Genomic DNA, 24,304 nt, shown 5'->3' on the forward strand with positions numbered 1-24,304 from the left:
TCCTATCCCCACCCGAGACTCAACCCTAACCACGACACACTATCCTGACCCCGACTCTGACCCGACCACGATTCGATCCCAACATTCGAATCGACCCGAGACTCTAGACTTGATACCCAATTCAAGACCCCGACCTGAGAACCAACCCTAACCCAAGACCCCGACCTCAATTCTAACCTAAGACCCAACCCCGACTCTTGATCTAGTTCTCGGTATCCAAATTAGGACTTGACTTTCGAATTGGGACCAGACCCCGGTACCCGGCTAGAGACCTGATTGCCCAACCTTAATCCAACCTTGACATTAACACCCGACTTCCAATTTTCCAACCTTGATTCGACACTGACACCCAAATCTAGACCCAACATTGAAATCGAGACTTTATTTCAAATAGGGACCTGAATCCAACACCTGACTTGGGACCCAACTTTCGAAATGAGATCAGACTTCGACATGCGACCTTGACAATCAATTCGAGACCCAAATCCAACACCTGACATGAGATACGACCTCGATTTTCAACCCAAAACCCGACTCAAAACCCCATCCGAACAGCTGATTCGGGTCCCGACCCCAAAACCCTACCTGATATTCTACCTCTAATCTTAACTCAAGATCTGACCCCGACTCAATCCAGAACTCGAGAGTTGGGTCTCGAATCGAGGTCGAGAGCCTGGTCTTGAATCGAAGATCAGGAGTCGGATCCAAGATTAGTATCGGGAATCGATACCCGAGACTTAAGTTAGGATGAAAAGTTGAGGTGTGAGGTTAAAAATGATTTTGAAAAATGTTTTTCTTACTTTTTAAAGGGAAGTCATTTCCTTAAATTTGAGGAAAATAAATTGATTTGGAAAATATTTTCCATAACATTTAAGCCAACCAAATATGAGAAAATTGCAAAACATTTTCCTTCATGCCAAACACACTCAAAAGGAAAAATTGGTATTGGTAATTGAATAGAAACGTAAGTTAGAATATCTACTTGAAGGGACAAACTTTGTACTCTTCAAAAGGAGATTATTACACCCATATAGATGATTTGAGCAAAAATTACAAATGTAAGATCTAAAAAAATGGAGAAAAGGTTATAAATTCTTCTCTTTCATGCTTTCTAAATTTGTTATTTTGTATAGCAAAGGTATCTTTTTCTAACTCGCCTTACTTAAAGAACTTCAACACATTCGAAAAAAGATAGGCTTAAAAATGAGTAGAGAAGCTTTCTTATTTATTTTGTTTTCTTTATTATTGTTCATGTAAAGATATAGAAGATACGAAACGATAAAACCAGGCATGGACCTTATATAAAATACAAAAAGAAACTAAAGTAAGATACTATAAATACCTATATTATAATCCAGCATAACCTGTTTGCAAAAAACGATCCCTAAGATTTTTGGGTTCAATTTCAAGAAAGGAAATGACATTGTGGCTAAATTACATCTAATCAGAATAATCACAGCGGAACAACTATACTAGTAGTACCGCAGCCTTAAGTTTAGATCAATGCCATAATGATTTAGTCGGCCCCAGTGTGGGTAACCGGACACCAGATGAGAAATCAAAAAAAGCATATCTACAATCTGCATTTCTACAAAGTAAGGTAGAGTTTCCTGAATTGTGAAATTCCCGCCTCTGTATTTCCAAGTCCTTTACATCTATTCATCAACCTCTACAGTCGAATATCAAACACACAAACCTTCTTGTTTGCAAAAGAAGCTGCAACCTTGTTGCCTTCCTTGTTCCAACACACTTCAAAAATACCGCCATCGCCATTGAAAGTTTTTACAATCTTGGCCTCCTTCACTGACCATATATTCATGCATTTATCCCATGACCCACTTGCCAAGTACTCACCGTTCGGACTAAATGCAATAGAGTAAACAGGTTTCCTGGATTCAAAATGGGAGAGAAGCTACTCAGTCAAAAACAAAAACATTCAAACAAGAATGATACACAGTTACCTCCATTAGACATAATGAGTTCACATCCATTACCTGTGACCGTTCAAGCTGTGAAGAAGACACCCTAGTTCAACATCCCATAGCTTGACGGTAGAGTCGAATGAAGCACTACACAGACAAACAATAAAACAAAAGTAATAAGCTCAAAAGTTCGTTGGGCCTTTAAGCGCAAAGCAAATGGAGAAAACAAAATAAAAATAAGTGTGTTGAGTTCAAGACTAATAATTATAAGTATGAATAACAAATATCAATTGCTTAGTCTTGCCTCTTTAGGAGAGGTTCATTGGCAAGGAAAAGTATGTCTTAGAGACTTCAAGATGACATTGAAAGTGCAGGTTAAGCGAGGCGAAACACTCACCACATTTAGAGCCTCGCTTCAAGGCTTTATGGTACACAAGATTGATACATCTAGAAGCCTAAAGTGCAAATAGAGCAGGGGCTTGCAAAGATAAAACAAAAATAGCATCGTATAAAATGAAATTGGATGATTTGACAAACTTAGGAAACAGATAGAGGACCTGGTCCCTTTGAGGACTTCTTGCTGATAACGACAACAGACAAATAGTACATAACATATCCTACCAAGTCTGCAGGTCTATGTGTATGCGGCCGAGTCCCTGTGCAGAAGACCAATTATCTAACCAATACAAATCGTCCAGCACATGGTATATCAGTGATATATACATTCTTTACAACATTTTCTCATTTGGCTTTTCGGAATCAAAAAAGGGAATATCCATTAAAGCTCATGTTCTCAAGTATTGAAAATTTGCTCTTGAAGAAGACCAAGGATCTGATAGAGTTATCAGTGTTTTGTTCTTGTTTTTAGAGTTGTAATTTCTTGTTCTTAATCTTGTAAGGTCTACTTCCTAATCTGTAAAGGAAGTTGGATCATTTCTCATTTCTTATTTCCTTTGTTCATCTTGTCGAAGCAACTAGAGCTAATTATGGAGACCACCTGAACTCTAAATCATCTAAGAGGTTAGTGATTTAGGAAGCAATAGAGTTATTGTTTCAAAGTCTGTAACAGAGTTGTTACAAGGAGTGGAGAGGGATTGTGAGTACAATTCCTAGATTACAATAGCTTGTAATCTGAATCCTTGGCTCAGTTGTTCTAGTGAAGATTTGAGCTGAAATCCTGTGGGACAGGTTGTGGTTTTTCTTCCTTGAGTAAGGAGTTTTTACGTAAAAATCTTGTGTCTATTTTATCTTTTTGTTCTTTAAGTTTCTGCACTAATTTCTGATAAGGGACCCGGTCCTTTTTATTCTGGTGGAAGCATTCATTCTAACAGAAATGGTGGGAGATTTTCTTATAAACAGTGAAAACTGTGTCTGGCAAAATATAGAACCTTTATCGCTTTGCTATGAACAATGATCCAATCATAATCTACGGCACTGATGTGTAGTATATAATCGAGACCACCACCATGTGAAAGAATACTGTAAACATGACCGGTAGCAAGAGATAGAATACCTTGCCAGCAACAACTGTTTATTCGGATTGCTTGTACCAGCGCCAGTTGGACTCCATTTGATGGTATATATCTCCTAATGAAACATAATTGTCAGCAGCTGATGTCTGATTTGATTAAATGAATCAACAAAGACCACAAAGAAAAAGAAAGAACAAAAACAGAAGACTTTAAGATGAAATCATTATGATACTTTGCAATGTTCTCTGAAATCATGCAAGCAGATATCCTGTGTCACGCTCCATATCTGCACAAAACGAATGAATTATTGACCAATTTTATTTTATACCACACAATAAAGCAGATTTCTTTTTCTGTTAACCGAGAAATCCCCGAAGGCCAGTGGCACACCACACCGCCTCTCTACCCTATTCCATTTTAAAATACCAAGCTTATGTCTGCGGCACGGTTTGAAACATGACGTGCACCTAACCCACACATCATGATTTGTGCTCTTACCCCATTAACAAAGGTGAAACTAAGAGTTATATACTATCTGCCGGACCTAATTAAGCAGATCTTGCTTTTGGAGCAACATTTGCAAGTTCCAATATTTCATAACAAAGACATAAATAAGGGACTTTCTGACAAGATAAAAATAAAATGGCAAGGATTGACCAGAGGAAAAAGACAATAAGATGCATTAACACAACTAATACATAAATTCAGTTAATATCCAAGGATACTTAGAAGAACGTAAAAAGCAATTTTATGAAACATGTGAAGGCGAGGGTCTACTTTAGCTGCTGCTGCTGCTTCTTTTTTCCGGATACTTAACCTGCTTTAGAAGGACAAGAAGGGAATTACCTTAGCTGTGGTATCATCAGAGCATGAAGCCAGCAAGAAACCTGAGGGGTCCCACTTGATAGCATTGATTTCATTCTGCAATGGAGAAGTCAACAACCCTATAAGACTATTCACAAAGCATACATCAATGTTCCAATCAAGCATAGCATGCTAAACTTCAGTGTTCAAACAGTTTCACATAGAAACGTGCATAAAACATTTCGAACTGGAATTGTTGTGATAAAAACAAAATGAGAAAGTAAAAGCATGATTATTTGAGATGTTCTCGTGTGTTGTAAATCGGTGCCTTGTTTTATTTGATCAAACAAAATACAGTGGAAATGACAACATAAGACCAATTGTATTGTGACCAAGAAAAATGAATTATTTAGCACATCATTTAGTTAATCTGTACTAATCAGTGCACATACATCAAAGAGATTTTCCCACAAAACAACAACAACTGGACCACACCTGATGTCCTGAGAATGTTTTGACTGGATTATTCTCCCCAATTTTACAAACGTAAATCATGTTGTCAGCGGAGCTGCTCGCGAAAGAATCATTGTTTTGCCAAGCAACATCAATCAATGGGCCTGAATGGGGTTGTATAACAAGAGTGAGAAAATATGCAAAATAAAACAAAATCTACCCTTGCCAAGATATGAGGTAAAATATAAAGCAAAATTAAGATAGAGCAAGGACAACAAAACACCTGAATGAAAATCAAATTGCTGCTTCAATTCTCCAGATTTCACATTCCAAACAACGGCAGTTGTATCAATACTACCGCTAAGGAGATAATCACCTTTTTTGTTCCACTTCAAAGACATGATTGGCCCTTTATGTTTTTTAAGAGTACTAACCAATTCCCCTGGATGAAAAGTCAGTTATAGGATTGGTCATGGATATCAGTAAGAGAAAACAATCCAGTTTGATCACACGATGACAACACGAGTATTTGAACAACTGCAAGACTGAATAACATGGGAAAACAATGGGAAGGACTCAACATTCTTTAAAAGAAAAATCTTTCCTGGGGAAACTTTTCTCTACAAAAGGAAGCTAACGAAATATAATTGAAAACATTGGTTAAATGCCAATCAATTTCCCAACAAGAGTATGGATTGTTTCTTGGTGCCTTTTAGTTTCAATGATATAAACAGGACATGAAAATTGTGGCATAATCCAAAGAACAAATTTCCAAACCACGCTCCTTACCAGATCGGTTCCAGATTCTGGCTTGGCCATCATAAGACCCTGTCGCAAGCAGGGTACCCTCTCTCTGTAGAAGAAAAAGACATAAATAAAAGATCGAATAATAACAAGAAAATAAAATTGGTAACAACAAGCAATGCAGTCTAATTTCAGAAAGTCCACCAAAAAAGTATAGATCAACGAAAGTCATCCCAAAACAAGCAGTAGAAAACTCACATTCCAATCAAGTGATGTAACATCCATGTTTTTCTCAGTTGCTTGACTTTCCAAATGCTTCAAAACCAAAACATTTGGAGGCCTCCTTTGGACAGTAGAATAACATGGACCATCTCCAATAGTCCAAATTCTAGCAGTAGAGTCTCCAGACCTAACATGATATTACACATGGTTAGCTATAAGAGACATGGTTCCTTAGACGAGTCTAAAACTACTCTCAAACTTTTAACTAAGGAAAAACCACTTCAAAGAATTTGACCTTTTAGAACATATTGGAAAGCAGGGAGCTAAGGGCAATAGATGCACCCAATTAGTTAAAACAAAATCCAGTAATCAAAAGACATAAGTTTCATTATAACCACATGCTACTATCATGATATCATCGACCAACATTCCAGCAGCAAGGTAGATAAAACTGAACCTAACAAAGCAAATTACTGCAGTTGATAAGGACACATCAAAAACAACAAGACTGGAAGAAGTAGTTATACTTATCCTTTCACATACTGGAGAACTGATAAATTCTCGGTGATGTGTCTCCACTCTTCAGCAGAATAGTTCTTGTTGAATTATTATTTCCATTCATTTTCCTTTTTTGTAGTGTGGTGTTCTCTTTATTGCAAAAGAAAAAATATTTTTCCTAGAATGAAAATCTGCTTTGTCTATCACATTTCCCTAAAAAATAAGAGAATTGAGTACATAGAAACATCTAGTGCATACTATTAAGATGAAGTAACTATCCTTGAACAGATAGCTGTCACAAGAGAATAAGCAGCATAATATTCAAAGTCCCGGTGCTAATGATGATTATTTCCAAAATCTTAAAATCACATGAGAATTAGAAACAGAAGTATGAATATAAATATGAGTTGATTCATAGACGAGATCAACAAAAGAAAGTAATGTTACTAATGCTTACCCAGATGCAAGAAGTGACCCTTCTGGACTCCAAGCACAGACAAAAACCTGGCATGAGTTTAGGAACAAAAGAAAATTGTAATGTTAATATAGAAGACAGAAAAGAGAAGATATATATCTATTGAGAAATCATGACAGACTAGAAGAACTTTATAGTCAAACCTCAGATGTATGTCCTTCCAAAACCATTACATCACTACTAGGAATTTCACACGGCAAAGAGGTTGAGACTGTGCTGATATCCATACCCTTTTGCACAAATTTAACAAGAGCACCATGAGGAACTAGATTTCCATCTATTGTGCTCTTATTGATCCCTGCCTCGTATCCAAAAGCAAATGTTGAATGTGAGAATCCTGAAAAAATACATCAGCAAAACCAGTAGACCGATTAGCTACTACCATACTAGTCCATCACAATCAAAGTCAAGGTGTCAGCCAGGGTATTAGCAAACCATATTCAATGAAGCAACAACTGATATTATAAAGGACCAACGATAGTGTCTTGTCCACCATGGAAGATCACTAAAAGTAACTGAAATATTGGTTGTTCAATCAAGTAAGAGAAGGTGAGTGTCTTTTTCTTTTTATTTTCTGAAAATTCAGGAGCGACTGTTCCAATGCCCCCATACAGCATGCAAAAACTAAAACAACAATTGAAATGAGCATGAAAGTGGAAGCTTCTAAACCTCCTTTTATAGATTAGGAAGCCCATGAAACTGAAAATAAACCAGAAAACACATGACATGGAATAACTTTCTAGCTATTATTTTAATACTTTAATCATATAAGTCAAACACCATCCTACTCTCCCCGGACCCCACTTGTGGGATTACACAGGCTATGCTAATACTCCTTTTATCCTTTTCTGTCATATTCTTTGATGATCAACAATTAGATTCTTTATTTAACTAACCAGACTAGCCAACTTCTTTGCTACTATTCATTCTTTTTAATCATTGAAATATATTCCCTTCACAATTGTTATATTCCTGTTATGCGTAATCAATAAAATTTTTACGAAATATTGGAAAGTTTGAAAGAACCGGAATTCTTACGTTTCGAGTAGCCTATTTGGCCAGGCTTCTTGGAGGCTAAAAACACAAAAAAGGCACTCCTCTTTACATTTGAGGTGATTGGCCAAAAAAAGAAGGTGCTTTTGAGCAGCGACAACACAAAACACAAATTGTTTTTCTCCATGTTAGACCGTGTCCATCCCAGTCCGAGTTCGGATAGGTTTCAACTATTATTACTTGTATCCTAGTGCTACTGCAACTTTATCAGTTGTATAACCTGTGTATATATATTATATTGAATGGCAGCCGATGAATGTAGAGAGAAATAATATACAAAGTAGACAGCTTCAGCTCTTCTCTGTCTCTTAATTTTATATGATATCAAAGCCATGACGATCTCTTCTTATGCCTCGAGCACTTCTCAATCTTCAGCCGCGACCCAATCTACCTCTCCTTTCTCTTCTCCGACGTCACTTAATCATGCCCACCACTTTATCTCTATAAAACTAACTACCACAAATTATCTATTTTGGCGCACACAATTGTTGCCTTTTCTTCGTGGCCAGAATCTTCATGGATTTGTCGATGGTAGTCACCCTTGCCCAGCATCCCATGTCTCAGTTGCCAACACTACAGGTGAAGAATCCCTTACGTTAACTATTAATCCTAATTATGCACTATGGATCCAGCAAGATCAATTTATCTTGAGTCTACTCATATTTTCTCTATCGGAAGAAACAATTCCCATTGTCACTGGACTAAACACTTTGAAGGCAGTTTGGGACGCACTTGAGGCAGCATTATCTTCTCCCTCTAATACACGGATTATGAGCCTTCATATGCAGCTTCAAAACTTAAAGGAAGGTGATCTAACTATCACACAATATCTACACAAGGCAAAACTGATTTCGGATGAGTTGACGGCTGCTGGACATCCTTTATGTCTCGCAGACCAAAACATATATATACTCAAGGGTTTGCGTTCAGAATTTAAAGATATTGTCACCACCTTATCTGTTAAAATTCAAACCGACTTCAACAAAGTCAAAATTGGCAAGATTAAAAAGTAGGAGGAATTCAATTTGGAGAAGTAAAGTAAAGATAGAGGAATTCAATTTGGAGAAGTAAACTAAAGATGGAGGAATTCAACTTGGAGAAGTAAACTAAAGTAGGAAGAATTCAACTTGGAGAAGTAAACTAAAGTAGGAGAAATTCAACTTGGAGAAGTCTTCTATATGGAGGTGTAGGTTAACTATAAATAGATACTTGTATGCATGTAATTTTATGTTTTTAAAAAAAAGGAGAAGCAAAACTTCTTAGAGAGTTAGTGAGGAAGAATGCTCTTATGATAAAGTGAAGTGCCGTATTGTGAGAAAGTTGTAGAAGTTTTATTTTGTGTGTGTACTATTTTGCTCCTTGTGTAATAAAAATATTACTTTGGTCCACTACGCTTCCAACAAGTGGTATTAGAGCTTTGATTTTATACATGCCACGATGTCAAATATGTTCCAATTTCAAGTCCCAAAATTAACAAAATCTAATTATGGCATTTGGAGAATCCAGATGAAAGTCCTACTTGGTGCAATAGATTGTTGGGTTATGGTTGAAGATGGTTATGATATGGAAGCAAATGCAGTAGTTGAAGCGGCTCTGTCAAATGAAGAAAAAAGAGTGTTGAGGAAAAATTGAGAAAGAGATAGCAAGGCACTAAATGCAATTCATCAAAGTATTGATGAATCAACATTTGAAAAAATCTCTGGAGCAAAAACATCAAGGGAGGCGTGGGAGATTTTGCAAAAATCTCTTCAAGGAGCAGAAAAGGCGAAAAGGGTACATTTGCAAACCCTTAGAGCTGAATTTGAGACATTGAAAATGAAAACGTCAGAAAGCATGGATGATTATGTCACCCGAGTTAAATCGGTGGCAAACGAAATGAAAAGGAATGGAGAAGTTCTTGATGATGTTAGAATCATGGAAAAGATTTTGCGGTCATTGGCATGCAAATTCAATTATGTGGTTGTCGCCATCGAAGAATCAAAGGATCTATCACAGATATCCTTTGATGAGCTTGTGGGTTCTCTTCAAGCCCATGAGCAAAAAGGTGAAGCAAAGTGATGATTCTAAAAGTTTGGATCAAGCTTTGCAAAGCAAGTTGTCTGTAAACGAAGGTGGAATGAGCAATAGCTCATAACAAAGTTCAAACAACCATGAAAGATACCGTGGAGAATATAGAGGTAGCAGCAGAGGTGGAAATCGACAACGTGGATGAGGAAATCAATCATATGGCAGAGGACAATCAAGTGAAGATTATTATGCTACAAGTCGTGGATGAGGATCTCGAGGCAGATCTCAACAGGGATATAAATCTCAGGTACAATGCTATAATTATCACGCCCCGGGAGGGTACCCTAGATGTGGCCGGCACTCAAAAATCATTACTGGCTCCCAAGTGAACCACTTGTCCTAATCACACATCCGTTCATTCATTCAATCAGCGGAAGACTTAAAATAAAGAGGTAATTAAGTGGGCAACTTAAATCAACAATCTAGCTCAAGGAAGAAAGGCCATGGGCCAACAAATCGAACTCCAATCTATGTAGTTAAATAGTTTGACAAGAACAATTCAAGAAAATAAAATACTCAATCGACCCATCACTATCTAGTATATGAAGCCTCTCTCACTTTTATCTAATTGGTGCCAATGACAGGTTCATGGTGTCACGCCCCGGGAGGGTACCCTAGACGTAACCGGCACTCAGAAATCGTTTCTGGCTCCCAAGCGAACCACATAGCCTGATCACACATCCGTTCATTCATTCGATCAGCGGAAGACAAAAGAATAAAGAGAATATTCAGTGGGCAACTCAAACCTCAGTCTAACTCAAAGAATAAAGGCCATGGGCCAACAAATTCGACTCTAATATTTGTCATTATAAATAGTTTGACAAGAATAACTCGATCGACTCATCACTATCTAGTCTATGAAGCCTCTATCACTACTATCTAATTGGTGCCAATGACATGTTCATGGCTACCTTAAATCAAAATAAAAAGGGATAACTCAATGCAAGAATACACAGACGGTGTCCTCCGAATGTAGGGGAGGACTCACCAACACGCTGAGTGCGAATAGATCCCCAACGATGCTCCTAATGACGATCTATTAAACCTGTCTCTGCATCATGAAACGATGCAGGTCCAAATGGACGTCAGTACGTGGAATATACTGGTATGTAATATGGCAGAATGAAGCATACCTCAAGGAAGAATAGCAGCGGTCCAAATATCTCAAATTGAAAAGATGAGAGAGACTCAACAAGGCATCATGAGTCTAAAGTAATAATACATTTTTAGACAAAGACCAATCATATACCATACGGTCCAATCTAATCATACACAATACAGTTCAATCAAATCATTTACAATTCGATCCCTTTCAATCATGTACACTCCGATTATATACACTCAACTCAACAATCAACTCAAAGGACTCAACTCGGTAAATATGCAAATTAAATTATGCAACGTTTTACAATTCAACTCAAAGGACTCAACTCAATAAATATGTAACAACTCACTCAAGTGTCCTAAGTCTAACAAGAAATAGTGTAGACCGGACTAACTCATAAGCATATAGCAACTCACTCAACTCAACTGACTCAGAGTACTATCAAGACCTAAATGGGAGTTTCTCTTAACCGACAACCAACACTTATGAGCCAGTGAAGGTACAACGAAACGACGTCATTGCCACGCCCGTTCGTACCTTGCCAGGGCATGAACGACAAACCTCATGGATCCAATCCAACCAAGTCCTATAATGTCAGGACAAATCTCTCGGGGAAGCATCCGACTTAACGGTTCAATCCCCCCTACGTTTGGCAACACAGGTATTGGGTTCGAGTATGGACTGTACTCTTGCTCAATTCGGTGCTCGATACTCCTCCCATGACTCCATGCTCATAAAACTCCTTCAATCATCTCAAACAAGCCCTCACGGCTAGTTTCATGTGGAACATTGCCACCTCATCAACTCTGTTCTCATTTCAACTCAATTAACTCATAATGACAAGTCTCATTGGACCTTCTTTCAAATCGACTCATCTCAAATCATCAAACTCTTCTCTTTAAAAATTTATACAATCTCGACTCAATGAATGTAGAAAATGTTATGTACATCAAAATATAATTTCAACTCCTCAACTCAAACTCAAAATAAATACTTTAATGTAAAGATACTCAACTCATTTAAAGGCTCTTCATACTCAACTCATACTTAAACTCCTTTCTAAATCAAAGATGAAACTAATAATTCTTTAGACTCAAAATAGTGTATAAATAGGTTATGCAAAAAGGTTCACAAATACTTTATTTAAAGCTCCTCCTCAAGAGATAATTTATTTTTAAAATATTCCTAAGACTCCAATCAACTCAAATTATGCACATCATATACCACAAAATCACATTAGACTCCAATCCACTTCATCACATAACATCCTCATCAATATACCTCTTCATCAATCATTCTACACATATTAAATAAGCACCATTCACGTCATCCCTCACATCGTCATCAAAACATCATCATCACATCATCATCATATATTATCATTTACATCATCATCAAACATTTACTCTAAAATCCTTATTTTTTTGTCCTATGTTCATTTTATAGAAGCAAAGGGACATTCTTAACTAACCAATTCATTCTTTTCATTCCAATCAATACATATATACACACAACTATCCATCTCAACCTCAAGACATTTATAACAAGAAATTTCATCTTGGGTTCATGTGAATGAAACATGAACCCATACTCTCAACAAAACTCAACTCAAGAGAATCGTCAATACCTATAAATCTATTACAAAGATACATTTGTAGTCAATAATATGAAAATTAACTATTTAGTAACTCAAGTCATTAAAAACATCAATCAACTAATAGTACTTAAAAACATTCCATAGTTTAGAAAAACTTTAAAGAAAACCTTCTTAGAAGGTTCAACTCTTTCACAACTTCTATCCAACACATATATGGGCATATGGAAGAACTAAATCCATATTTTAGGTTAGCCTTACATACCTTGTTTGAAGACTTCGAAGGAACTTGATGTTAGGTCTTCAATGGAAGACTTGAATCTTTGAAGCTCTTGAAGGCACCCTTTGTTGGAGATGGATTTGGGGAAGAAGAAGAAGAGAGAGAGAGAGAAGCTCCTAGGGCTTTTAGAGAGAGAGTGGGGGCTGAAAAATGGTCCCAAAACGTTCAAGGATAGGGTATATGTAATTAGAGAAAAAGTCCAATTTGTCCCTCTTCAAAAATCTGAAAAATGGGCAAAAATCTTGTTGGCGCTATAGTGGCGCGTCGCGCCACTGCAGCGCCAAGCCAAAATAGGCTTAAAAACCTGCACATCTAATAGTGGCGCGTCGCGCCAAGCCCCAAACTACTGAGGCTATTTTCTGGCGCTATAGTGGCGTGGGGCGCCACTAGAGCGCCAAGCCCAAATTTCGCCCAGGCTTGAAATTCCTGCAGTACTAGTTTGTAGTAAAATGGCCATAACTTTGGATTCCGAACTCTAAAAATTTCAATCTTGGTGGCATTGGAAAGAAGACTCAAAGACCTTTAATTTGGTAGGTCGTGGTCCACCCAGTTCTTTATATCCTAGGAGATATGGTCGTTTGAAGTTGAACCTTATACCAACTCGTCCGAAAACTTAATCGATTGGAGTTCTTTGGACTCGACTTGGTGTTAGAGATCACTTATGACCCCTAAACACATCTAACACACTAAAAATACTTAGGAATTAATCCTAACTCACATGTAGAATTACAAGTCCTCTGGCCCGAGTCTACCCACACGTGAAGAAATGTTCGAGTCTTTGCGGAAAAATTTCTGGGGTGTCACACATGGCTACCTCAAATCAGAATGAAAAAACTAAACTTAACGCAAGAATAACATAAGTGGTGTCCTCTGAACGTAGGGGAGGACTCACCAATAAGCTAAGTGTGAACAAATTCTTAACGGTGCGCCTATTGATGATCTCTTAAACCTGTCTCTACATCATGAAATGATGCAAGTCAAAATGGACGTCAGTACGTGGATTGTATGAGTATGTAATATGGCAGAATGAAACATGTGTCAAAATAGAACAATACCGGTTCAAATATCTCAAGTCATAAAGATAGAGAGACTCAATCAAGGTGTCATAAGTCTAAAGTAAGAACACAGTTTAGACAGAGACCAATCATATACAATCCGATCCAATCCAATCATATACAATCCGATCCAATCCAATCCAATCATATACAATCCGATCCAATCATGTACAATCTAATTCAATCCAATCATTTACAATTCGATCACATACCATCCAATCCAATCCAATCCAATCATATTCAATCCAATCATGTACAACCCAATTTAATCCAATCCAATCGTTTACAATCCAATCACATACCATCCAATCCAATCATATACAATCAACTCAACAACAAAGTCAAAGGACTCAACTCAATAGATATGCAAATTAGAATTTAGCAATGTTTTACAATTCGACTCAATCATCTACAATCTCAATCAAACCAATCATAGCATGCACAATCCACTCAATTTGGGAGTTTCTCTAACCGACAAACATCACCTATGAGCCAGTGATGTACAACAAGCCGACGTTGTTGCCACGTCCGTCCATACTTTGCCAGGGTATGAACGAATCAACCAATCACGGATCCATCAATCAATCAAGTTCTATCATTTCAGGACAATGAAATGGGAAACATTTGACTTTAACGGTCCAATCCTTACCTACATTGTCTACGTAGTTCATGGGATTCGAGTATGGACTATACTCTTACTCAATTCGGTGCTCAATACTCCTCCCAGGACTCAATATGCTCATATCTATCAAGTAGGTAAAATACTCAAAATACTCATTTAGTCTCTTTGGACTTAGTTTCAAATCAACTCATTTAATCTCATTGGAATCTTTTCAAAACTCAATCAATCTGGTCTCATTGGACCTTCTTTCACAATCAACTCATCTCAATCATCAAACTCTTCTCTTTAAATTTGATACAATCTCAAGTCAATGAATGCAGTAAATATTAAATGCATTTAAAACATAATTTTAACTCCTCAACTCAATCTCAAAATAGACGTTTTAATGTAAAAATGCTCAACTCGTTTATACTCAAAATACTCATGTTCAAAGTAATAATTAACAGACTTCTCAAACTCAACTCATGCTTAAACTCTTTCTATATCAAAGATGAAAATAATCCTTCTTTAAACTCAAAATAGTGCATAAATAATTTATGCAAAAACGTTCACAAATCATTTTTAAAACTCCTTCTCAAACAATCATTTCTACTCAAGATCCTCATATGACTCCAATCAAATCAAATTATGCAAATCATATCATGTAGTCACATTAGATTCCAATCCATTTCATCTCAAAACATCATCATCAACATAACCTCTTCATCAATCATTTTACCTTTGTTAAAGATAACCATCATTCACATCATCATCAAACATCTTGCTCCAAAATCCTCATATAATTCTATATTCAATTTCATTAAACTCCGTAAAAAAATACGTCATTTCACTTTGAAAGCAATATTGTTTTTATTTTACATAAAAACCATCAATCTCAACCTCAAGCCAAATTATGACAAAAATGAAATCTCATCTTGGTTTCATGTGAATGAATACATGAATCCATACTCTCAACAAAACTCAACTCAAGAACATCATTAATGAAGATGTAGGACACGTGAATGAAATCAATACAACGTTGTGAGTAGCCTTACATACCTGGAATGAAGATTATCTCACAGGAAATAAAAGGCATGGCTTGAAGATATTGAATCCTAACTCTTCCTCTCCTCCAATTCTTGTTCTCAATGCTCTTGGATGTTTTTTTGGAGAGAAAATCCTTAGAAACTGATATGGGGGCGGAAAATGGTGATCCCTAATGCAGTATTTTAGATATAGGATGGGTGGGAAAGGTCCAGAATTCCCTTTTCTCAAGAAAAATCTGAAAAACGGGTCCAGGACCCTGCTGGAGCGATAGTGGCGCACCACTCCAACACCCAAACTACTGAGGCTAGTTTCGGGCGCTCTGCTGGCGCACCGCGCCAAGCCCTAAACTGGTGCAGCGGTAGTCTTTGGTAAAACGGTCATAATATTTTTCTCCAAACTCGGAATGAGGCAAACTCAGCGGCATTGGAAAGAGGATTCAAAAAGGTCTTGGGACACCTAACTCTTAATATGCTGAAAGTTATGATCATTTGAAGTTGACCCTTATACGAACTTATCCGAAAACTTAGCCGATAGGAATTCTTTGGACTTGGCTTGGTGTTAGAGATCCCTCATTAACCTAAACCACATATAATACTCTTCAAATACTTAGGAATTGATCCTAACTCATATATAAAATTACAAGTCATTCGGTTTGAGTCTATACACATATGAAAAATGGTTCGAGTCTTGGCAAAAAAATTCGGGGTGTTACAAAATATGGCTACTGTAGCTATGAGTGTAGATCAACTCCTAAACAAGAATAAAAATACCATGTAGTAGCTATTGAAGATCAAAATAGAGAATCTCGCATATTCCTCACCTACAAGAAAGATGAAAAATCCAAAAAGAATTTTTGGTATTTGGATAGTTGTGCCAACAACCATATGTTTGGCCAAAAAGAGTTGTTTTCTGAACTGGATGAATCTATTAATGGTAAAGTAACCTTTGGCGATGAATCACAAGTTTTTGTCAAAGGAAATGGCAAAATTAGAATTACTCAGAAAAATGGGGAATTTTTTTTATTCCTGATGTTTACTATGTACCAGCTTTGAAAAGCAACATCATCATCCTTGGCCAGCTTTCTGAAATAGGATATAAAGTGTAGATAAAGGATTTCTCAATGACCTTGAGAAACCAAAATAAAGAATTTGTTTCCAAGGATAATATGATGCAAAATTGCCTATTCACTATTGATATCGAGTCTGGAGATATAAAGTGCATGAAAACATCTATAAAAGATGACTCGTGGCTTTGACACTTCAGATATGGACATCTTGGATTTTCTGGTCTAAATCTGCTAGCAAAAGAAAAGATGGTGAATAGTCTGCTAGAATTAAATTCACCTGATCAACTATGTGGAGCCTGCATCAAAGGAAAACAACGCCGACAAAGTTTTGAAGTTGGAAAATCTAGAAGAGCTAGAAGACCATTCGAGATTGTGCACTCGAATTTAGCTAGTCCGTTTGGCATACCATCACTTGGTAGAAACAAGTATTACCTAACTTTTATTAATGATAATAGTAGAAAAAGTTGGGTATATATTCTTAAAGAAAAGCCAGAAACTCTTGAAAGATTCAAAGAGTTTAAAGCGATGGTGGAAAAACAAAGTGGGTATTATCTGAAGATACTCAGATCAGATAGAGAAGGTGAATACACTGCAAATCTATTTGAGATTTCGTTAAAAACATGGGATTATTCATCAGTTGAAAGTCAGATATATACTTCAACAAAATAGAGTCGCGGAAAGAAAAAATCGTACCATTCTCAATATGGCAAGGAGTATGGTGAAAGATAAGAATTTACCAAGAAATTTCTGGGTTGAAGTTGTTCGATGTGCAATTTATTTGTTGAATCATTGTCCAACAAGGAGTGTACGATATATAACACCAAATGAAGCATGAAGTTGTCAAAAGCCTGGAGTTGGACATCTCAAGATATTTGGATGTATTGCATATGCTCATGTTCCTGAACAGTTAAGAAAGTAGCTCGATGATAGAGGAGAAAAGTGCATCTTCATTGGATATGATAAAAGAAGCAAAGCTTACAGGTTGTATAATCCTCTCATGAAGAAGGTGATTATCTCAAGAGATGTTGAATTTGATGAAGGTTATTATTGGAAATGGAGTGAAGAAGAAAAGAAAGTTGAAGGATTATTCTTCCGTTATGAATATGATGATGATTTTGTTGATCAAAATGAATAAGGTGACGGACAGAGTCCACCACAAAGCCCTGTTGCAACAACTCCTTCAACATCTGCATCACCAAGTAGCAGCAACTCAAGTGAAGCTCCAACAAAAATGCGTAGTCTCCGTGAGGTCTATGATGATACTGAACCCATAAAGACAACTCTCGACTATTCCTTATTTTGTTTAATGGCTGAATGTGACCCGGTAACATATGAAGAGGCAACTGGAGATGTTAAATGGAAGAAGGCAACGAACGAAGAAATTGTTGCCATCACTAGAAATGACACATGGAAGATAACAAGTCTGCTAGAAGGACATAGTCCTATTAGAGTCAAATAGGTGTAAAAGACGAAAACCAACAAAGAAGGAGAAGTGGACAAGTACAAAGCAAGACTCATTGCAAAAGGCTACAAACAAAAATATGGAGTAGATAATGATGAAGTATTTGCTCCGGTGGCAAGGATTGATACCGTAAGGTTTCTCACAACAATTGCAGCACAAAATCAATGGAAGATTTATCAAATGGATGAGAAGTCAGCATTTCTAAATGGCTACTTGGAAGAAGAAGTTTATATCGAGCAGCCGCCAAGATATATAAAGCAATGACATGAAGACAAAGTCTACCGTCTGAATAAAGCTTTGTATGGATTAAAGCAAGCTCCGCGAACATGGAATACCAGGATTGATGACTATTTTCAGAAGAATGGATTCATGAAAAGCCCATACGAGCATGCATTATACACACAAAAAAATAAGGCTGGTGACATCATGATCGTGTGTCTATATGTGGATGATATGATTTTCACCGGAAACAATCCAGGTATGTTCAATGAATTTAAGAAAGCTATGACTAAAGAATTTGAAATGATAGACATTGGTGAAATGTCATACTTTCTTGGAGTCGAAGTGAAACAAATGAGAGATGGCATATTTATGTCTCAAAAGAAATATGCGGAGCAAATTCTGAAAAATTTAAGAATGCAAGATTGTAAGCCTGTAGCCACGCCAGCAGAACCAGGCATGAAGTTAAGTGTTGACTCAATAAGCGAGCCAGTTAATCCAACTTTCTTTAAAAACGTAATTGGAAGTTTAAGGTATTTGACTATCTCGCGGCCAGATATTATGTATGCAGTTGGACTGGTTAGCAGATTTACGGAAAAGCTAAAACAAGATCATTGGATTGCCACAAAGAGAGTTTTGAGATACATCAAAGGTACGGTGGATCATGGTCTCTTTATACATACTTTGAAAAATCGAAATTAGTTGGTTACTCAGACAGTGATTATGGGGGAGACTTGGATGATCGAAAAAGCACATCCGGATATTTATTCCATCTTGGCTCAACAGCATTTTCATGGTCATCAAAGAAACAACAAAATGTTGCTCTTTCAACCTGTGAAGCAGAATATATAGCCGCGACAGCATGTACCTGTCAAGAAATTTGGTTGAAGAATATTTTGGAAGAATTATTTTTTGCTCAAGAAGATCCGATCACAATTTATTTTGACAACAAGTCTACCATATCACTCGCGAAGAATACGGTGTCGCACCATCGAAGCAAGCACATCGATACAAAGCATCATTTTATCCGAGAACAAGTGAAGAATAAGACAGTGGAGTTAGTCTATTGTTGCATAGAAGACCAATTGGCAGATATATTTACGAAGCCATTGAAAGCAGACATATTCCACATACTAAAAGAAAAGCTTGGAATGAAAAATTCGGTTTGAGGGGGAGTGTTAAAATTCAAACCGACTTCAACAAAGTCAAAATTGGCAAAGATTAAAAAGTAAGAGGAATTCAATTTGGAGAAGTAAACTAAAGATGGAGGAATTCAATTTGGAGAAGTAAACTAAAGTAGGAAGAAGTCAACTTGGAGGAGTAAACTAAAGTAGGAAGAATTCAACTTGGAGAAGTAAACTAAAGTAGGAGAAATTCAACTTGGAGAAATCTTCTATATGGAGGTGTAGGTTAGCTATAAATAGATGCTTGTATGCATGTAATTGTATGTTTTTTTTAAAAAAAGAAGCAAAGCTTCTTAGAGAGTTAGAGAGGAAGAAATAGAGAGCAAAGCTCTTATGATATAGTGAAGTGCCGAAGTACTTATTGTGAGAAAGTTGTAAAAGTTTTATTTTGTGTGTGTACTATTTTGCTCCTTGTATAATAAAAATATTACTTTGGTCCGCTAAGCTTCCAACATTATCGGCACGCCCTCAACCAGTTACTTTTACCGAATTGCATAGCCTTCTCCTGAACCATGAGTTCATTTATGGCTCGTCATTTTCCAATCTCTCAATTTCTAGTACTCCGCAGCAACCTGCAGATTCAGTCCAACATCCCCCAGCAAACTTGACCCACAGGAATACACAATCTGATCATTCCTACAACAACAATACTAACCGAGGTCGTGGAAGGTCTAATCGAGGTTGTGGTGGTCGCTTTAATTCCAGAAATGATTCCACCTATAGTCAACCTTGGCAATCCACTGACCAGCGACAAAAGTGTCAAATTTGTAATGACCATAACCACATTGCCCCAAATTGCTTCCAATGTTACAGCCAAAACACTAATCCAGTAGCTTATCTATCACATTCAACTCCAAACGCGGCATCTCAACAATGGTTCCCTGACACCGGAGTGACGAACCACATCAGCCCCGATCTCACCACATTTCACCAGATTGAGGATTATAAAGGACCTGATCAGGTTCATGTTGGTAATGGTAATTGCGTCCCCGTAGACAGCTTCAGTTCTTCTCTGGCTCTTAATCTTATACTCCCGATGTACTTTTTTGTAAAAGTTGTTTACAAAAAACTAAGAACTGAATAGTTTTTCTTTAACAGAAAAACTAAGAAAATACAGGAAAACCTTATCTGCCTTGTCAAAGCAGCAAAAGAAACAACATTTTCTGCTAATGCAAATTGCCAACCAATCCTAGACACTATCAGATGAAGTCAATTTTATTCTCGATAATGTTTATGCACTAGAATACAACAACAACACACCCAGTGTAATCCCACAAGTGGAGTATGGGGAGGGTAGGATTTACGCAGACTAACCCCTACCTTTGAGGTAGAGAGGTTGTTTCTGATAGAACCCTCGGCTCAAAAGAACGCTTATGCACTAGAATGGTTACAGGTAAATGTTTACTTTGCCGAATTTAATTCGTCCAACAACAACAACATACCCAATGGGGTCTGGGGAGGGCGGATTGCCGGAGGTTATAAAGACCATTGTTTGTGAATCGCCGGCGGCATAAACAGACATATAGGTTAGGCTAATACTACTCCCTCTGATATATATACGGAGGCACGATATTAATATATGAGACGTTAGAATTAGAAGTGTTTTCATTCCAAAAGGCATTTCGAATGAAGTGTTGTCTGTTGAATGACTAATGTACCCTCCAGATCGAACTATTACTTCCTCATGGAGAGACGGATTCAGAATTTAAATGAGATGTTTATTTTGGTAATATATCACAACACATTCAATTTACTGAATTCAAAATTTATTATTTAATTCAGATGATCCATAAACTAAATGATGAAAAGTTATTTCTGTCCTTAACCCCTATCAAACTTGGAGGGTGTTTTCAATAGATCCTTGGCTCATAAGAACTCTTATGCAGTAGAATGGTTACAGAAAATGTTTACTTTGCAGAATTTAACATACCCAGTGTGGGGGGTTCAGAATTAACACACCCTCGACTCAAGTAAAGCATATCAAAGCAATTAAACTCATCTAACAGAAACACAACATCAAATTCTCTGTTCAGAAGAGGAAAATTAAATTACCTGATTCATGGAGGTACCGGAAAACAATGTAATTGAGGAAGTCGGGGGTTAAACAGGCCATTGCTGTGAATTGTCGGTCAGCATTCGCTTTATCCTTCCGCCTATGTTTATCTTTCTGAAGCTTTTCCGTTTTCTCTTTTTTTATATTTTGCAGCTCATATACATTCTTCGTAATGAGATGCAAAGGTTGCAGAAGCTGGAAGTCTTTGTCCATATTGGTATTATCCTGCATTCCATTGGTTAGTTCAGAGTTATCAAAAGAGCTAAACTTTAGAGTTATCAAAAGAGCTAAACTTCAAATACAAAAATGAGAATATCAAAATGTTTGCATTACATTGCTCCAACTTGTTTCCAGTTCAAGATACTGAATACACTTTTGCACAAATTTAACAAGAGCACCAGGAGGAACTAGATTTCCATCCATTGTGCTCTTATTGATCCCTACCTCGTATCCAAAAGCAAATGTTGAATGTGAGAATCCTGAAAAAATATATCAGCAAAACCAGTAGACTGATTAGATACTAACGTACTAGTCCATCACGATCAAAGTCAAGGTGTCAGCCAACCTATTAGCAAGTCATATTTAATGAAGCAACAACTGGTATTATAAAGGACCAACCATAAACTAGAGTGTCTTGGAAGATCACTAAAAGTAACTGAAATTTTGGCTGTTCAATCAAGCAAGAGAGCTGCGTACAACAGACCCTTGTGGTCGGGCCCTTCCCCGGACCCTGCGCATAGCGGGAGCTTAAGTGCACCGGGCTGCCCTTTTTTTTTTTTTTAATCAAGCAAGAGAGCTGAGTGTCTTTTTCTTTTTTCTTTTCTGAAAAACCAGGAGCAATGCCCCCATACAGCGGCAAAGAAAGGACATTTTCTGCTAATGCAAATTGCCCAAGCAGTCCTAGCCACTACCAGATGAAGTCAATTTTATTCTCGACCATATTTATGCACTTTTTTTTTCCGGTTAAATTTTGGTATTTTATTGATGAAGTAATGAGTGTAAAACACCACCTTACACCACCTAGGGCAAAGCCATTCCCTACATGGCCCAATCGACTAGGAAAAAATAAATAAACAACCAAAAACAAAACACCTAACACTTTGAACCTCCCTGTCCCCTCTATCCATTTGTTGGAGTTACTCTCAAATAGGTGTTTTGAACTTCCAAACTGCTGAAATCTTGGTAGTTGCGCCCTCCTTTATCAATTGCAATATTTGCCAAGTAGTCCGCTAGTTGATTTTCTTCCCTGAAAATGTGTTGGAATGTATGTTGTTTGTCCTGTAAGCATGTTTTAATTTCTGTCACTATCTCTGTAGTTATCCAGGGGCATGACCATTTTTCTTCTAGAATCTTGTACAATAGCATAGAATCTGTTTGAATGATTATATTATTGTGCTTCTCCTACTTGTTATGTTTACATGCTTCTAGAATCGCTTTCACCTCTGCTACAGAGTTAGTGCTGTTTTCAATAGTAGCTCCCTCTGCATATAGTAAATCCCCTCTTTCATTCCTCAAACAAAAGGCATAGGAACTTATACCTGGATTTTCCCTCGAAGCCCCATCTGTATTGTATTTTAGCCAACCTACTGGTGGAAAATCCAACAATACTCTTGTTACCTTCATCTTGAGACAATTTATGCACTAGAATACAACAACAACAACAACATACCCAGTGTAATCCTACAAGTGGAGTATGGGAGGGTAGAATGTACATAGACCTTAATCCCTACCTTTGAGGTAAAGAAATTGTTTCTGATAGACCCTCGGCTTATGCACTAGAATGGTTATAGGTAAATGTTTACTTTGACGAATTTAACTCGTCTAAACGGACATGTAGGCTAGGCTACTACTATTCCCTCTTATATATAGAGAGTGAAACAATGGTAAGAGGGAATTTTGGGACACACGATATTAATAAATGAGACATTAGAATTAGAAATGTTTTCGTTCCAAAAAGCATCTGTTGAATGAATAATGTACCCTCCAGCTCCAGCTATTACTTCCTCATGGGGAAGAGTTGAAAGGTTACATTTATTTAATCCTATCTAAAACTGAAGAGACGGATTCCAAATTTAAATGAGATGTTTTAATTTGGTACTATATCACAACACATTCAATTTACTGAATTCAAAATTTAAATGATGAAAAAATATTTTTGTCCTTAACTCCTCTGTTTTCGATAGATCCTTGGTTCATAACAACTCTTATGGTTACAAAAAGATGTTTACTTTGCAGAATTTAACATCATCTAACAACAACAACACTCTCGATTCAAGTAAAGCATATCAAAGCAATTAAACTCAAATTCTCTGTAAGAAGATAGAAGAGGTTCGGATTGAGTTACCTGATTCATGGAGATACAGGAAAACAATGTAATTGAGGAAATCGGAGGTTAAAGAGGCCATTGTTGTGAATTGTCGGCGGCTTAAAGTAAACAGACAAATAGGCTTAAACTAAACAGACATAGATTACTACGACCTCTCATATATATATAGAGGCAAAATATGATAAGTGGGAATTTATATATGATACGTTAGTTTTACAAAGGTTTTCGTTCCAAAAAGGGAATTTCGAATTAAGTGTTGACTGTTCAATGACTAAACTACCCTTCAGCCTCCAATAAAAAATGTTTTTTTTTTAAAAACATTAACACCTGGTTAAAACAAAAATTTTGTTGGCAAGAGTTGAATCGTTATATTTATTTAATCCTATTTAGCTACATTCTATTACCAGTTAGACACTACTTTGAAAAACTTTGATTTTGATTATTGCTTGTTAAATTTCGTTAGTTTTTTTTTTCAAATACTAACTAATTTTTAATCCATATTCTGTGGGGGTCTAACTTTGGTTGTTCTATTCTTCGAGCTAAGATAAAAAAGAAAGAAAGAGGGTCTAAAATTGGGCTCTCTTCACAGAAAAATCTATCAA

General features: G+C 36.9%; 1 protein-coding gene across 2 annotated transcripts; it reads right to left on the reverse strand.

Annotated features, from left to right (window-relative positions):
- Positions 1-1,486: 1,486 nt before the first annotated feature.
- Positions 1,487-23,801, reverse strand: LOC129880724 (WD40 repeat-containing protein HOS15-like). 2 transcript variants are annotated; one of them, XM_055954903.1, is made up of 14 exons: positions 23,721-23,801; positions 21,710-21,855; positions 21,376-21,601; positions 6,734-6,927; positions 6,573-6,619; positions 5,654-5,804; positions 5,441-5,504; positions 4,935-5,093; positions 4,694-4,815; positions 4,241-4,315; positions 3,627-3,680; positions 3,436-3,509; positions 1,995-2,069; positions 1,487-1,889 (listed from the first exon to the last, which is right to left on the reverse strand). In XM_055954903.1, the coding sequence occupies exons 1-14, from the start codon at positions 23,779-23,781 to the stop codon at positions 1,670-1,672; spliced, it is 1,668 nt and encodes a 555-aa protein (XP_055810878.1). In that variant the 5' UTR covers positions 23,782-23,801; the 3' UTR covers positions 1,487-1,669. The 2 variants fall into 2 exon arrangements, with proteins under 2 accessions (XP_055810878.1, XP_055810884.1); XM_055954909.1 differs by lacking the exons at positions 21,376-21,601; positions 21,710-21,855; positions 23,721-23,801 and adding an exon at positions 7,629-7,857.
- Between the last annotated feature and the right edge of the window lie 503 nt (positions 23,802-24,304).

Source organism: Solanum dulcamara, chromosome 1 (assembly GCF_947179165.1).
Source record: "Solanum dulcamara chromosome 1, daSolDulc1.2, whole genome shotgun sequence".
NCBI classification, from domain to species: Eukaryota; Viridiplantae; Streptophyta; class Magnoliopsida; order Solanales; family Solanaceae; genus Solanum; species Solanum dulcamara.